We start from the raw sequence: 18,368 nt of genomic DNA on the forward strand, positions 1-18,368 counted from the left end.
CCCATCATTTCCTGCTTTTCGAGTGTTTAATGTAAAAAGTCAAGATCAGAATGAAGCTTCTGAGTTGCTTCTTGATTTCTACTCTAAAATGGGAAGCCCTCCAGTCATAAATTACAATAGCGCTAAACTGGAATGGTCTGTTGCATTAAAAATGTTCCAAGGAGAGTCCTACATTGGATTAAGACCTAAACAAATAATGAAGAAGTTTGCAACAACATGCAAGCTTAAGGAATCTTTTCCAAATTTAGCAAGACTAGCTGCTATTGGACTGTCCATATCTGTGAGCACAGCTGATTGTGAAAGGGGATTTTCGGCTTTGAAGAGAGTTAAAACCTCTTTGAGGAATCGTATGAAGCAGAGCACACTCAACAATTTGATGCTGATTTCGCTAGAGGAACCAGACTCAACAGAATTCAATTATATAAGAGCGGCAGACAACTGGGTCTCAAAGAAGAAAAGAAGAATCAACATATAAAATGTCATGCTAAAAGTAAATTTCAATTTTTTAATGGTAGAAAAAGATATATCTTATTTTGTCTTGTTGGTGATAACAGTGAAATCAATTTTTCAGTTTATGTTTAGCTCTCTGATATTATTGTTAATCCAAGCATGTGCCCCACGTATATCAACCAGAGGGGAATAAACAATTTATTTATTGAAATTTTATCACTCATATTTGAAGTAGTATTCCCCCACCCGGCTACTTATTCCTGCCACCCGGCTGACAAAAATTTCTGGGGAGAACACGTGTGTTATATTAGTATATCAAAGAATTTACAAGCATCAAAAGACTGTCTTTGTAGAAAACCACCCATTGTTAGCTATAATACAAACCACTTACTTCCCTTTCTTTCTGAACATCTCTATTAATTGGACTGCTTTTCAACACTGACTTCTCTGCAATACCGCTCCAGTTTTTGCCAGACAGAGACTCGTTGTAGAAGTGGGAGGAAAGAAAAAAGCTACAGTAAGTGGCAAGTTCCTACGAGACCGTTGGTTGGTCAAACCGGCAGACTGTAGCAAAATAAGGGATTTCTGAGTTTGGCGTTCGCTCTGCTTTAAAGTGAAGACAAGAGTCAGGCATTCACAAAGATCGACTACATAGTGGACGCCCTAGAAGAACATCCCCAACTGCAGATAAACACACTGTGATAACATTAAAGAAGCTGCTGACATCTGCAATGAAATCAACAGAACTAGAGAACAACCAGCGTCGGCATCAACCGTGAAATATTGTTTATGTGATATTGGATTGTGTGGACACGTATTTGCCTAAAAGCCTCTTATCACACAGACATAAATCTCGGAGACTTCACTGGGTCGGACAATAAGGATTCAATCACTGAGCAGTGGAAATGTGTACTACGGACTGATGAGTTCAAATTTGAGAAGTTTGAGTCAAACAGTCATCTGTATCACCTGACTCGCTGAGTGTGGAAGGTATCTCAAGGAAGGAGCAGTACCACCGCATTCTATCGAGCAATGTAGTTACCATCTGGAAGTAGACTTATTGGAGGAGGGTTTGTTCTGCAGGAAGTAATGTAAGGCTCCCTCAGTCACCTGATTTATCGGCCATTGAGCTGTTGTGGCACAAACTTGTGAAGATCTCTAGTAATCCAATACTATAACAGAAATCTTGGAAAATCTAACAGGAAGAATGCCATGTATTTGTTGAGCAGTAATCAGAGTAAATGGGGGACACTTAAATGAGCACAGAGTTTGAACAGTGTACTTCTAAGAGACTTTGTTTCCATTATTTTAAGCTTTACAGTGTCAGGTGAATAATAGATACCAATGTTTGAGTTAAAAATGTATGTCATCTGAAATATCACTAAACTGCTATCTAATAAATAACAAGAACTGGAGTATTTGAAGAAAAGTTTAAACTTTTCGACGCCAGTTGTACATTCGTAACATAGGTTAAGTAAAAAATGAAGTTGCTTTACATCGATTTTCAACGTTCAATAATAGGTGTCGAGAAACCAGACATTTTTTCTATCACTCTATTTTCTTCTGTGCTTGGTATAATGACTACTTGAGTATAACATTACCTAAATCACAAGAATATTTCAAAGTGTAATGGAATATAGAAGAAAGATGAATATGAAGCTGAACACTGTAAAAAATACCAATTCACAAATTTAGGGAATACATATTACTTATAATAAGTATTGAACAAACTTCACGTTTACGCTCCGTTTATTCAGTCTATTGTAAATACTGTAGTTTGTAGTATATGAAAAAAAAAAAAGCAAATTTGAAAAAACTGTGGAAGATATCAAACTACAAACTTAGGTAATCATAATACAGAAGGTCATCCTAGCACGAGTTACATAATAATGGCAGCTCCACAGAATATTTATTTCTTCAACGATTGTCTGAACATATGGGACATACAATAAATTAGCAGTCGGTTGCGATAAAAAAAAGGTCATCCAAAATGACCTACAGAAATACAACCATTACCAGGTACACTTCAACACCATGTTTGTATGTTTCCAAAATGTTGAAGAATTTTGTGTAAAATAGTCTTTTGTACACTGCTCTCACACTGCAATTGATGACAAAAATTACTTCACATATTTCTCCATGAACTTCCTATGGAATTCTGAACGTAATGAGTCATTAATGAACTGATCCTTTTTCTTTTCAGGTTCTGATCGAGCACAATTTTTGAACACCACATCGTCGTCCCATCGTCTCTTCACCTGAAACAAAAGCGAACTTCTTTAGTTTGTTGAACTTTTATAACAAGGAGAGCATAAGTGCTTGCCTTACGTCCTCTGTTGAGAGGAAATAGAAACTATCCACTTTGAGGCAGGTACCTCGTTATTGACTCTTCTGCATTAAGAAAGACGAAGGTGAATAGTGTTAGGCAAAGTACCGGTGGACCACTATAGAAAAATGTCAGGGCCTTCACAGGGTCTTTACTGTTCTGAAATTGGAAGTGCTCAGTAAGGAGAGGAAAAAAACAGTGTCAGCAGGTTTCTAATGATTCCAATAGCGCAGAAAGCAACGTAGATTATGTGCAACAGGAATTTTTGCTGCTCAAAGACATGGAAAGTGTCGATGTAACATCTGTAACGTTCAGTGGGCGTAGGGAGAGTTGCAAATTGCGAATGGGAAATTCCTTTTACTGGATAATCAGGGTCACGTTAGGATTTTGTTAGTGTTTTAGATGCATTGATGAAGTGGCTGTAAATATCATAGCAGAGGAAATGAACAGATATGGTGAGGAATGCTTACAAGACATGATCTGGAGGCCAAAGTAGCATGTAAAGACCTGAGAACCTGTGAAAGGTGGAAATTAAAGAATTTCTAACATTACTAGAATTTACTTCGGAAAATAACTATTTCATTTCTGACAAAATACAATGTAAAAGCCTAGCAATGGGTTCACTGGCTTCAGGTACTAATGGATTACATGGAATATAATAAAACAGATGGATTGATTCCCAAAATACGTCGATGATATATTTGTTATTAGCGATGAACAAAAGGTAAAACATAATGGATTATTAGGAAATTTAAATACTTTGGATAAACAAGTGCATTTTACGATAGAATCTGAGAATGATGGAACTTAAGAGTTATTTGGATTTAACAATCACTAGAAATAATGGTCATTTTAATTTTCAAATGAGTCCAATCATCAAGGACAACATAAAACAGCAACATTTTACAGCTTAATTAATAGAGCTATGAACATACCTATGTCGAAGAAGAATTATAACGGAGAAATAAATATGAAATGAAAATCCACAGCCTGTTTCCAGTCACTCGACCGGGTCAGGAATGGAATGAATGAAGCCCCAATCTAGCGGCGAGGATAGGAATTGTTCCGGCTGCCGAGATCTGTCGCATTCCTCTGGGGCAATGATTAACGAATGACAGATGAAACAAAATGAGAGTGTTGCTGGAATGAAATATAACAGGGAAAACTGCCTCAAATTTGTCCAGCACAAATCTCACATGGAGTGACCAGGATTTAAACCACGGAACCCAGCGGTAAGAGGCCAGCGTGCTGCCACCTGAGCCACGGAGGCTCAATGGAGAAATAAACATAATCCATTGAATTTCTCGTTACAACGGATACTCTAGAAAATTTATTAATAGAATGATAAAGTGAAAAATGAACCAAAAACAACTTTAGTTAAAGACTGACAAGAGTAAAAGAAATCTGCAGTTCTAACTTTATGAAATAAGCACTCTTATCAACTAGCTAAAATTTTCAGAAAAAGAAACATCAATATCGCATACAAAACTGATAGTAATACTAATAAGGTACAGTCATTTTCAATTCAGATAAAATTGAGAATAAATGCATATTTAATAAGTCCAGAATTTACAAACTGACGTAGCAAACATGTAGACAGTGATACATAGGACAGTGTGGAAAAGTTTGGCTATAAGCTACAAACAACACGTTAATGCGGTCAAACACGGAAGATATTTGGCAATGGGAGAGCTTATGGTTGAAAAGAATCGTAAATTTACAGACATTTCTAATGACATGGAATTAATACATTCTCTGCAAGCTGGCAGAAAAGATCTAATTATGAGATTTACACCCTCTCTCAACAACGCACTATAATGAGTGTGATAGAACCCAACAGACTGCGCTGGGCTGGACATGTACTGAGGATGCAGGATAACAGAGCACCAGTAGATCTATACAAGGGATCTCTTAATGGGAAAAGACCCTGAAGCACCAGGAAGAAGATCAACAACGTATGCCAGACTCTCCAAACTGATAACTGGGAAGAGCAGGCTCAAGTTCGAAAAGGATGGAAGAGGATTGTGAGATCGGCACGGGAACTTCACGTCCCTCAGAAGCGTACGGAGTGAGTGAGTCCCAAAAAGGAAAAATTCATTAATGTTTTAGAAAGTTTAGAAATTTATCTTGCTCAAAAAAATCATTTTGAATCAAGTTTGAATGAAAGAAGAAGAGATGAGAATCTGTTGTATAAACAAGCATTTAATCATTTATGGAAGAAAAGAAAAATATAAGACTTGAAGATTTTAAATTTATTTAGGTATTCTCATTCAATATCACCTAAATATTAAAATTTTATGTAATGATAATTTTCCTAATATACCACTAACGTTTGTTTATTCACTGATATGATGAATTATGGTACAATACTTAATTAAATTTTGGGCTAAACAAAACAAAGTGCTTTATTGTATCATTGGAGTTTACTGACGAAGGGAATGTACTATGTTCCTGAAACATGTTTGAATAAATGGTTTTCAATTATAAAAGTGTACTGACAAGATGGTGGTCACCCGTGTTCCACCCTCACTTTGGAGTGTAAATATGTAAACGTACATGTGGGGCTTGCCATTTCTCCATCTACCACCATTAAACTGTACTGCTATACTGCTAAAATCACTACTGTTACATTTGTGGGTATTTTCTTTTCCTGTGGAATTGTAAATCAGTTTGCGTAATACTAGGTAAGGAGAATTGTGGCAAGGTCGAATAATGTATTTAATAACGTAGTTGGTGGGAAACGACGAATGCAGCATTTTATTAACCCTCTCGTACGCACAAGCCTCATATGAGGTCCCAAAATTATGTTTCTTTTAGAGCGCCGTATATTGTCATGAATTTGTGGAAAATTATGACCCTGTTCTTAACTTTAGACCTCATGTGAGGTGTGATATTACTTACAACTATATCTATGAGATGACAGCACTTCCTTGCAGCTGCGAAGCTGTAGGCAGTTGTGGCGCTCTTGTTATTTGTGTGTGTCATACGGAGACTACATTACTGAAATTGATACGTCCTTTACAAATATGTGCAATTGGTAAGTAAAAATGTTTTATATAGTAGAGAAGCATGCTCTTTCCAATGGTATTAGTATTTTTGTTGTACATGCAAATTATTACCATTATTTTGTGTAATAATATAGGGGCCTCATATGAGGTCTAAATGTACGAGAGGTTATGATTCACAGTCATAACTTCAATTAGAACTACACCATATTGTAGTGTATTGGTGGAACTTTTGATGCAAACCAAGACAGGCTGCTGATGTTTCATGGCACATTTTTCATATATTCTCATTTCTACGTTTTAGAACAAAATGGATGAAGAACCAGGGCCGTCTGTAGAAAATGTAGTCTTCAGAACAAATGTCACAATATACTCTGCGCCCTGTCAGTAATACCTGACAATATGACATACAATCGCTTTTGCGCGATATGAAAGTATTTGCACTTTCATTGACAATCAGAATATTCCAGCAGACATCAATGATCGGCTTATGCGTTTACGTCCTATGATTGACCATTTCAAGCACATCTGTAGATGTTCTTCCCAGCCAGAAGAATTTTCATCAGCCGATGAAATGGTCCCTTTCAAAGGCCGATCAAAGCTGAAACTATATATGAAGAGTAAACCCTAAAAATGAGGCTTCAAAATTTGGGTTTTAACCAGTTCATCAGGATACATCCATAACTTTGTCTATCACATTGAAACTTATAAATAATAAAACTTTGAAGGTCATTCTGAACTTGGAGCAGTTGGTGATGTTGTTCTTAGGCTGTGTGAAGACATGAAGTTCTGTTTATGTCGATTATCTTCTAGAGAAATCTATGCTTCCAGGGTTATCAGAGCTAACAGGCTTTGTGGTACTGATCTCTAGCTGCGGTCTGTGAAAACCATGAAGAAGGAACCGAGAGGGTTGTACTCGGTTACGTCGCAGTCCAACATCACAATAACCTGCTGGTATGAATATTCATTTGTACACGTAGCATCTACATCTGCTGGAGCAGAACCTGTAGGTGTTGCTAAGAGATGGTGTTGAAAACTGCGCGCAATAATTGAAATTCCACTACCATATTCTATCAACATTTACAATTTCCACATGGGCGGCATACATCTAATGGACTCTCTCATAGGCCTTTATCAGCACACCATAAGGCACAAAAGGGGGTATTTCAGAGTATTCCATTATCTATTGAATGCAACCATTGTAAACTGTTGGATCCTCTGGAGGATGAACCCAGATTGTGGGAAGCTGGATCTGTTAGAATTCAAGTCCTCAGTAGCTACTTTTCTCATTTACATGGGAAGCAATCATCAACCCAAGAAAGGAAGACCCGCTTCACAGACGCCACCAGCAACCACAAAATGGTTGAAAGTGAAGGCTACCAATAAGGTGAGAAAGGATAGAAGTGTCACCTTCACGGTTGTTCAAGGAAAACCAAGTATGTATGCCTTCGCTGCCAAGATGCCCTTTGTCCACAGTGTTTTGAGGAAATCCATAGCAGGAAATAACAACAACAGCCACTTCTTAATGTCCTTAATGCAACATTTGGTTTGGTAAAACGTGCGTGTAAAACTGACATCCAGTGCACAGTATCTCCCGAGAAAAGTATTCCTCAGTTCAGTTTTGTTGTGGTGTGTACACATAGGCCTCATATGAGGTCCGTATAATTTTCAAAGAAAATGAACTATTATTTCTTTTTCTTTAATGTGATTGTATTTTGTAACCTTCCAGTGAATAAAATATGAAGACAATAATTTTCTTTCACTTCAAACTAAAAATGCGTGGACGAGAGGGTAAATAATGGCCTTATTTTGTCCAATACTTACGTATAGAATTCGATTAGAATGTCTAGGAAGTAGAAATTCCTCTGAAAAGGAAAGCAACATCAGCTCAGTACAAACGGAAGTTACCCAACCTTGTCTTGTCACGACTTTCGTACGATTTGTGTATTCTCATTGACTTACAGCGTATGTACATGTAATATATTTGCTTGTGTGTATTATTACGTGCCAACCCCGTGGTGTAGGGGAAGCGTGCCTGCCTCTCGCCCGGAGGCTCCGGTTCGATTCCTGGCAGGTCAGGGATTTTTACCTGCGCCTGAGGGCTGGTTCGAGGTCCACTAAGCCTATGTGATGAGAATTGAGGAGCTATCTGACAGTGAGATAGCGGCCCCGGTCTAGAAAGCCAAGAATAATGGCCGAGAGGATTCGTTGTTCTGATCACACGACACCTCATAATCTGCAAGCCTTCGGGCTGAGCAGCGGTCTGTAGTGCCATCGGGTTTGGTGTATAGTAATGCATACCTATGTATATAAAATAAGAGTTTTGTCTGTACACTGCTCAGAATTTTAAAAGGATGGTATTTCTGTATCAGTCGTGTCCACAGTAACAAGAAAATGCTCTTTTTAATTTTCCGTAATTTCTGTCTGTTTTTATGTATGTACACACATTACGAGAAAACAGCAGAAGACAATTTAATGAAAATCGGTACACAAAATCGGGGAATAAGTCCCTACAATCTAGGCCATAAATAATTATATTCACGCTGAGTGAATAGGGGATGGCCTAACATTTAATTCTCAAATATTTATATTAGTGGTCGTATCGATAATGCTACATAACTAAAGTTATATAGTATTAAATATCCGATCATTTATGTATTATAGATTGTTACCGTACCGTTATCACAGAGATATTAACGAATTTCGATTTTTGTTACTATGTCCATATCAGCGCCAAGTCACGACAAAACATAAACAAAATTTAATCAAAATTGGTATGTAAAGTCAGAGAATAAGGAACTACAGTCTACATTATAAATAATTTTATAAGACACCGTAATATCGCAGAGTCGAAAGAAAACTAAACGTGAAGGGCTACAACATAGAAAGTTCCTAAAATTGATCAACAATAACATTACATTGACCATTGTTTGTTGTGATGTGCTTTGTGTCTTCTGTTGCCACACATCTCCTATAGATAGGGTCAATGCTACTACCGAGTATTTTTTTTTAAAAAAAGCTTTATGTCGGAGCGAAACAGATAGGTCTTATGGTGACGATGGGATAGGAAAAGGCTAGGAGTGTGGAGGAAGCGGCCTTGGGCTTAGTTAAGGTATAGCCCCAGCATTTGTCTGATGTGAAAATGGGAAACCATGGAATACCATATTCAGGGCTGCCGACAGTGGGGTTCGAATCCACTATCTCCCGGATGCAAGCTCACAGCTGCGTGCCCCTAAACACATGGCAAACTTGCCCGGTTGTACTGAGTATAACAGCCTGCCTGAATATTGGCGGCAAGTAGCTGGGGAGTCAGATACCTTTCTTCTTTAGCATGCCATTCCTCTGCTTCATACATTTTCTGACACTACTGGCACGTAACACACTGGTTCATCATAGCATTCGAGCTATTCAGTCCCTACTCTGAAGCACCGATTGGAATGAGCAGTGTGCATATTTAACGGAATAATGGCAGAGGAGCGTTCACGGCTGTCTGCAGCCTGGTCATCCCAGCTCGGGAACTTTGGACTGTTAGATCGGCACCATAGCACTGTTTGTTAAAAGTGAGAAAATGTGTGGTTTTTCATTTGATCGAGTATTTTATATGATAAAATTGCTTTTAATCGCTACATTCCTACTGACGTTTTTGTAATGACCTACGTTGACTTCAGTTGGGAAAACCACAAGGTCAGTCTGAGAATCCCGTAGCGAAGCACGGGTACATCAGCTAGTATCAAAATAAAGGCAGAAATATATAAAGTAAATAGAGTGAACGTAAGAGTATTTATTTCCTTAATTCCCCATTAAGCTCGAAAACTGACTAATTATAAATATCCTGATTGATCATTTACTTAGGTAAGTGAACCCCCATTACTGACACCTACAATGAGGTTATGTCACGTGATTTCAATATGTAACCAGTCAAGTTGGCAGCACTGATGAGCTATTAACAAAAAGAGAATAGGGCGGCAATATTTGCCTTTTAGTGTACTATACCTTGTTATAATGCCACCCGCACCTACTGCAATTGGTAGCACAGGTAGAGAAGTGAAGTACAATGTCAAAAGTGTACTCGATACATCACCAATATTACTGTTGATTCAAGATTATCGGTTGGAACCTGGAAACTTTATCTTCAATTGCAAACATAGCTCTTATCAAATCCTTCAAGAATGTGAACAGCTTGGATGCTACAAACCCCTCGTTAGAAACTCATTATCTCGAGTGACGAAGTGTAAGGGATTTACTACACATCCTTTGGAAGAACAATCATGGTATATAATGGGAATATCCTTGCAGCTTAACTCTGGACTGTTTCTGAGAATAGTTTTGGAACCGTGGATAAAGCAATGTGAGGGTAAAGAGCTTGAGAGTAGCTCGCCTTGACTTGTTATGAACTTCAGTCCTGTCTGTGCTGTCTGCCCTGCGAATGCAAACTTCTACGATGAATAAATGAACGACAGACATTAAGTGTAAGAGACAAGTAAGTAGTATGTGATTATAAAGAACAATAACCTCCTGCTAGTCAGCTGAACATTGCAAACCATTCTTTATTCTTGTGGGGGGGAAACCACAAGCAGACAAAGTGTTTGAGACATTGCAAGCGAAGAACGTAAGAGGATGGATGAAACATCTCTTACATGAAATGCATTTTCATTATTTAGCCTGTAGTGACAACAAATCCTTGTGTTGAATAAAATAAGAGTAGGAAAAGAGACTCCTACTCTATTTTATTCAACACAACAAAATATCTGTCAGCCAAAAAAAAAAAAAAAAAAAAACTGTAAGGTGGTAATGGTTTACTATTTTGTTTCAAAAAGCGCCATGGCCTGAGCAGCACGTGAAGCATGGTGAGACAGGACAACTTGACCTGGCAATTCAGCAATAGGACTGGGAAAACCTTACAGAATTCATTAAAAATTATGATGCAAGTGATGTGTACAATATCATATCTGCCAACTTTCATAAAGAGAAATCCAAAAGATTCTAAAGTGAATTTTTCTTAACAACACGCGCATGCGTCGCAAAGTTTTGAGACATAGTGAAAAAGAACAAGGGGGGAGATTACAAACAATATTAATACATGTTACGATCACCCCCGAATTAAATAATTACATAAAGTAACATCTTGATGAGGGCTCATCTGTTATCACTTGGCACTGTGAACAGTTCACAAAGTACACAAATGGTGTTTTTCTACACTTTAAACTTGCAGGTCACAATATGAATGTCACCATCAAAATCAAACTAAACATGTACATTTATTTACAAAATTCTGTCAAGTTCACAGTATGCAGGCTATTTTCCATCACAGGTTGGAGAGGACAGATGGAGATGAGTTGCTTTCTTTCCTTTCTTCAGAAATTCTGGAGGAAAACTACTTGAGTAACATGGACCAGTACTTCTGGTTTTTAAAACAGTAATAGAATCCAGAATTTCATCTGACATTGAGGACCTAAACTGATTTTGGTTATTTTTCACCAAGCTGAACACACGTTCCCACTCAGCATTGCTGTGCGGTAGAGTCAGAACAGAAAGCATTACCCTGGATATACTATCATACTTAGGAACATCATCAGCTCCATGAATGGTCATCAAGCGAGTCCATTTGGTGTCATCTATCAGATTCTCACTCTCAACAGTAGCACAGTCATCAATCTGAAGAGCTACAAATTGGTTCTGAAGCACATTCATTGCATCCTCCTTCGGCAGCAATGATGGAAATCTTTATAGAAAGAATTGTACTGGAAAACTGGGCATCTTCAATTTTTGAAACATCTGTATGTTTCAGTACTTCATCATTAAGAGGGAACTTGTTAATCACACGCTGTGCAGAAGTAACCCCTGACAGATGAAAAGAATGTTGATTTATCTCTATCATTAAGCTTCTTCACCAAGTTCATTGTCTCAACGCCAATGACTAGCTCAATCATTGTCTTACTGATTCTTAATAGAATGGTATGGAACTCTTAATAAAAGGGAACTTTTGATCACTTTTGGTTTAACAAATCTGGAAAGCAGCTGCCTTATCAGGTTCGTCATTAGCTCTAGTAGTTCATGAATGTGACGGGAAGCACTCTGATGTGTAGAACTGAGATTCTCAAATAAAGGAATGACAGCATACACAGAAGGCACAATATGCTTTATTTAAGCCTGATCGCAGAACCATTAAAAAAATTTCTTCACAATTTTGAATGAGGGATGGTTCATGGTGTGGGTTACTGGAGTCTCATCCTAGTTCGCGAACCAGGGGCAACGACTGAGTAGCCTAGTAAGTGGTCCTGAGATTCGGGATACCAGTTGCAATGGAATGGGAGTGGGCATCTCGGACATATTCTGAGTCATGGCCCTCTTTGTGCTCAGACGGCTAGGACTTTACAATCCACCGGTGGTTCCTAACCCGTTAGAGGGGAGATCCTCACTTGGACTATGTGCCAATAGAGTAGCATCCTGCTTCATGAATTTACCGAGCTCAGAACATTTTAAGCAAGCCTTGGCCCTATGGGAGTAACGGAGTCCCACTCCCATGTGACAGGCAAGGGACTCCCTGGAAACAACTTGACGAACGAAATGGAATTCGATGGGGAGCTATCAATATTAACATGTTCAGTACCTGTTTCTGAGCGGGACACTTGAATGCCTGGACCAGCCATATTCATGCCCGGCCCTCTTGACGTGCATCACTTAATACAATTTACAATTACTCCTAAACTATAAATGTTAGAAAAATGATACTTTGTGCTTACCTCTAGTAAATATTCAGATGTGATATCTGGTGTCACAGGTTTCAAAATACGTCTAATTTTATACAGCCTATCTGTATTTTTGGCATAATGATTAGTCACCGAAGTGAAGAAATGAAAGAATATGAAGGAAGCGTATTCGGAACATTGTATTAGCAAATATCGGAGTATGAAAAACAGGGCCTTAGGTCCAGTACATTTTCATATCAGGATTTTGGACTAATCGGTTTCTACGATTGCATGATCGATTTCTTTGTGAAAGACCGGGGCACCGCACTTATCACTTGACTCGTGTATAGATTGGTCTGCTCACGCACATACTGATAAAATTCGTCATTCATGAAAACACTCACGTAACTCAAAATATCCTGCTTATATTCTATTTGAACTTTTATACCTGAATTCCTTGTAAATGGTGGAACAGGTGGACAATATCTAGGATGATATGTATCAGGCACTTCGCTTTCCTCTATAGGCCTATCTGATTCGGGAATCGGAATTTCCTCGTCACTCTCACTTTCACTATCTGAGTCTATTTCAGGAATAAGTTCATCACCAGAATAATCATTGTGAACAATATCTAATAATTAATCTTCCGTAAGAAACTTTGTTTTATACTGCACTCGGTAAGAACGACATGCACTGCATTGGAATCTCAAGTACCGACTTGACGCGCGAGGAAGTGCTGAGATATTCCCGCTAAAACAGCTAAGATAATAAACATGAGCACACTCAATGCGATGGTCAACCAACTTCCTGCTACAACCAGTAATGCTGATTAAGGTGTAAGAATGCACGAATATAAACAGCATTGCTTCACACGGAACATTAAACGTCTTACGCCGTCCACGGTCCGCAATGAGTTAATGGGGCTTATGGAAGAAAGCCTCCTCTGCGAACCGTGTGACCTTGCCGCGGTGGGGAGCCTTGCGTGTCTCAATGATGCAGATAGCCGAGCCGCAGGTGGAACCATATCGGATGGGTATCTGTTGAAAGACCAGACTAACGAATGGTTCATCGAAAGGGGGGTAGCAGTCTTTTGGAAGTTGTAAGGGCGGCAGTCTGGATGATTGACTGATACGGCCTTGTAATAATACTCAACATGGCTTAGCTGTGTTGATACTGCTACACGGCTGAAAGCAACGGGAAACTACAGCCGTAACTACCTCCCGAGGACATGCAGCTCTCTCTGTATGAATGATGTACTGATGATGGCTTCCTCCATGGTAAAATATTCCGGAGGTCAACTAGTCCCCCGTTTGGATCTCCGGGTGGGGACTACACGAGAGGGGGCGATCATCGGGAAGATGGATACTGACATTCTGCGAGTCGGAGCGTGGAATGTTAGAAGCTTAAATCGTTGTGGTGTTAGAGAATCTGAAAAGGGAGATGGATAGGCTAAAGTTAGATGTAGTTGGTATAAGTGAAGTACGTTGGCAGGAAGAACAAGATTTTTGGTCAGGCGACTACCGAATTATCAACACAAAATAAAACAGGGGAAATGCAGGAGTTGGTTTAATAATTAATAAGAAAATAGGGCAGCGGGTAAGCTACTACGACCAACATAGTGAAAGAATTATTGTCGACCAAGATAGACACCAAACCAATGCCTATCACAATAGTCAGGTCTATATGCCTACTAGTTCAGCGGATGATGAAGAAATCGAAAGAATATATGAGGAGATAGAAGATTTAATACAATATGTAAAAGGTGACGAGAATCTAATTGTGATGGGAGACTGGAATGCAGTGGTAGGCCAAGGAAGAGAAGGTAGTACAGTAAGAGAATTTGGATTGGGACAAAGGAACGAAAGAGGAAGTCGGCTGGTTGAATTCTGCACTGATCATAATTTAGTCCTTGCCAATACTTGGTTCAAACACCACAAACGACGGCTGTGTACGTGGACGAGACCTAGAGACACTGGAAGGTATCAAATAGACTTCATTATGATTAGGCAGAGATTCAGAAACCAGGTGTTGGACTGCAAAACTTTCCCAGGAGCAGACGTGGACTCTGACCACAACTTGTTGGTCATGAAATTACATCTGAAGTTGAAGAAATTGAAGAAAAGAAGGAATGCAAAAAGATGGGATCTAGACAAGTTGAAAGAAAAGAGTGTGAGGGATTTTTTCAAGGAACATGTGGCACAAGGGGTAAATGAAAAGGCTGAAGGAAACACAATAGAGGAAGAGTGGAGAGTCATGAAAATTGAAGTCAGTAGGGCTGCTGAAGAAATGTTAGGAAGGAAGAAAAGATCAACTAAGAATCAGTGGATAACTCAGGAGATACTAGACCTGATTGATGAACGATGAAAATACAAGAATTCTAGAAATGAAGAGGGCAGAAAAGAATACAGGCGATTAAAGAATGAAGTGGATAGAAAGTGCAAGGTAGCTAAGGAAGAATGGCTGAAGGAGAAGTGCAAGGATGTCGAAGGCTGTATGGTCCTGGGAAAGGTAGATGCTGCGTACAGGAAAATCAAGGAAACCTTTGGAGAAAGGAAATTTAGGTGTATGAATATTAAGAGCTCAGATGGAAAGCCACTTCTAGGGAAAGAAGACAAAGCAGAAAGATGGCAGGAACATATCCAACAGTTGTATTAAGGTAAAGATGTAGATAATTTGGTTCTGGAACATGAAGAGGCTGTTGATGCTGATAAAATGGGAGACCCAATTTTGAGGTCAGAGTTTGACAGAGCTGTGAGTGACCTAACCGGTGCTAACAGGTGTGAAAACTACCGCACCATTAGTTTAGTATCTCATGCCTGCAAAATTTTAACACGTATTATTTACAGAAGAATGGAGAAACAAGTTGAAGTTGAGTTGGGAGAAGATCAATTTGGCTTCAGAAGAAACGTAGGAACACGTGAAGCAATCCTGATTTTACGTCTGATCTTAGAAGATCGAATCAAGAAGGACAAGACCATGTACATGGCATTTGTAGATCTAGAAAAGGCATTCGATAATGTTGATTGGACCAAGCTATTTATGATTCTGAAGATGATAGGGATCAGATACCGAGAACGAAGAATTATCTACAATCTGTATAAAAATCAGTCTGCAGTGATAAGAATCGAGGGCTTTGAAAAAGAAGCAGCAATCCAGAAAGGAGTGAGCCAAGGCTGCAGTTTGTCCCCTCTCCTTTTCAATGTTTACATAGAATAGGCAGTAAAGGAAATCAGATAAATTTGGGAAGGGAATCACAGTCCAAGGAGAGGAAATCAAAACTTTGAGATTTGCCGATGATATTGTTATTTTATCTGAGACTGCAGAAGATCTCGATAAGTTGCTGAATGGTATGGATGAAGTCTTGGGTAAGGAGTACAAGATGAAAATAAATAAGTCCAAAACTTAAGTAATGGAGTGCAGTCGAACGAAGGCAGGTGATGTAGGAAATATTAGATTAGGAAATTAAGTCTTAAAGGAAGTAGCTGAATATTGTTACTTGGGTAGTAAAATAACTAATGATGGCAGAAGTAAGGAGGACATAAGATGCAGACTAGCACAAGGAAGGAAGAGCTTTCTTAAGAAAAGAAATCTGTTCACTTCAAACATTGATATCGGAATTAGAAAGATGTTTTTGAAGACTTTTGTGTTGAGCGTGGCATTGTACGGAAGTGAAACATGGATGATAACTAGCTCAGAAAAAAAGAGAATAGAAGCTTTTGAAATGTGGCATTACAGAAGAATGCTGAATTTGAGATGGATAGATCGAATATCACGAATGAAGAGATACTGAATCGAATTGCTGAGAGGAGATCAATTTGGCTAAATTGGACAAGAAGAAGAGATAGAATGATAGGACACATCTTAAGACACCCAGGACTTGTTCAGTTGGTTTTTGAAGGAAGTGTAGGTGGTAAGAACGGTAGGGGTAGACCAAGGTATGAATATGACAAGCAGATTAGAGCAGATGTAGGATGCAATAGTTACGTAAAAATAAAAAGTTAAGCACATGATAGGGTGGCATGGAGAGCTGCATCAAACCAGTCTATGGACTGTTGACTCACACACATGGAAGAAAGAAAGTAGAGCTGGCTGAATCAGCAAAGAGGATGCATCTGGATGTGCTAGGAGTAAGTGATATTCGGGTAAGGAGAGATAAGGAGGAAGAGATAGGAGATTATAAAGTGTACTTGACGGGTGTTAAAAAGGGAAGGGCAGAGTATGGGGTAGGGCTCTTTATCAGGAATACCACTGCACACAACATAGTTTCTGTTAGGCACGAAAATGAGCGAATGATGTGGGTAGATTTGGCAGTTGGAGGAATTAGGATAAGAATTGTGTCCGTGTATTCACCATGTGAGGGTGCAGATGAGGACGGAGTTGACAAGTTTTATGAAGTATTGTGTGACATTGTAGTCGGGGTCAAGAGTAAGGATAGGATAGTGCTAATGGGTGATTTCAATGTGAGAGTTGGAAATAGAACTGAGGGATAAGAAAGGGTGATTGGTAAATCTGGGGAAGATATGGAAGCTAATGGGAAGAGTTTGCTGGACTTCTGTGCTAGTATGGGTTTAGCAGTTACAAATACATATTTCAAGCATAAGGCTATTCACCGCTACACATGGGAGGCTAGGGGTACCAGATCCATAATAGACTATATCTTAACCGACTTCGAATTCAGGAAGTCTGTTAGGAATGTACAAGTTTTCTGGGGATTTTTCGATGATACAGACCACTATCTGATCTGTAGTGAACTAAGTATCTCTAGGCCTAGGGTAGAGAAAGTGAAATCTGTCTGCAAACGAATAAGGGTAGAAAATCTCCAGGACGAGGAAATTAGACAGAAGTACATGGATATGATTAGTGAGAAGTTTCGAACAGTAGACAGTATGCAGGTTCAGGATATAGAAAGTGAATGGGTGGCATACAGGGATGCTGTAGTAGAAACAGCAAGGGAATGCATAGGAACAACTGTGTGTAAACATGGGAAAAAGTGAACATCTTGGTGGAATGAAGCAGCCAGAGCAGCTTGTAAACGTAAAAAGAAGGCTTATCAGAAATGGCCCAAAACAAGGACTGATGCAGACAGGGAATTATACACAGATGAAAGAAAAAGAACGAAACAAATAGTTGTTGAGTCCAAAAAGAAGTCTTGGGACGATTTTGGTAATAATCTGGAAAATCTAGGTCAAGCAGCAGGGAAACCTTTCTGGACAGTAAAAAGAATCTTAGGAAGGGAGGGAAAAAGGAAATGAACAGTGTTTTGGGTAATTCACGTGGGGAGGAGGAAAATGATGGTCAAATTACGCTTGAGGAAGTGGAAAGGATGGCAAATAAACTCCAGTCATAAAGCATCAGGAATAGATTAAATTAGACCTGAAATGGTGAAGTATAGTGGGAAGGCAGGGATGAAATGGCTTCATAGAGTAGTAAGATTAGCATGGAGTGTTTGTAAGGTACCTTCAGATTGGACAAAAGCAGTAACTGCACCTATCTAATAAGCAAGGGAACAGGAAGGATTGCAACAACTATCGAGGTATCTCATTGATTAGTATGTGACGTACCCACTCTGCCCACAGATGTGTGACGAAATTATGACGTGGCAGGTCACCTTAATATTAATATAAATAAATGATATCTCATTGTTTCTCCATAAACACTAATCTATGGATGCCAGCCTTCAAGCTTATGGCTTGAAAACGATACTTGATAATAATAATACGTAAGAGACTCATAAAACTCCCAGGGGTGGGGTGACTGAAAAAACCATTAAGTACACTACCTTGGAAGTTAAGAATCATTAATAATAATTTCGGAAAATACGAATTAAAACAGCTATTTATTAGGATGAAAAATGTGACGTAACGGCATATTAACGAAATCTGAATTTACGGGAAAAAA

General features: G+C 38.9%; 1 protein-coding gene across 2 annotated transcripts in view; it reads right to left on the minus strand.

The window, feature by feature from the left end:
• Nucleotides 1-2,342: 2,342 nt before the first annotated feature.
• c12.1 (spliceosome-associated protein CWC15) overlaps nucleotides 2,343-18,368 on the minus strand; it is an 89,620-nt gene continuing 73,594 nt past the window's right edge. For both annotated transcript variants that reach the window (XM_067151818.2, XM_067151817.2), the window contains exon 6: nucleotides 2,343-2,708. In XM_067151818.2, the coding sequence (XP_067007919.1) occupies nucleotides 2,571-2,708 (138 nt within the window). In that variant the 3' untranslated portion in view covers nucleotides 2,343-2,570. The remainder of the gene's footprint in view (nucleotides 2,709-18,368) is intronic.

This window comes from Anabrus simplex, chromosome 7 (genome assembly GCF_040414725.1).
Source record: "Anabrus simplex isolate iqAnaSimp1 chromosome 7, ASM4041472v1, whole genome shotgun sequence".
Classification (NCBI taxonomy): Eukaryota; Metazoa; Arthropoda; class Insecta; order Orthoptera; family Tettigoniidae; genus Anabrus; species Anabrus simplex.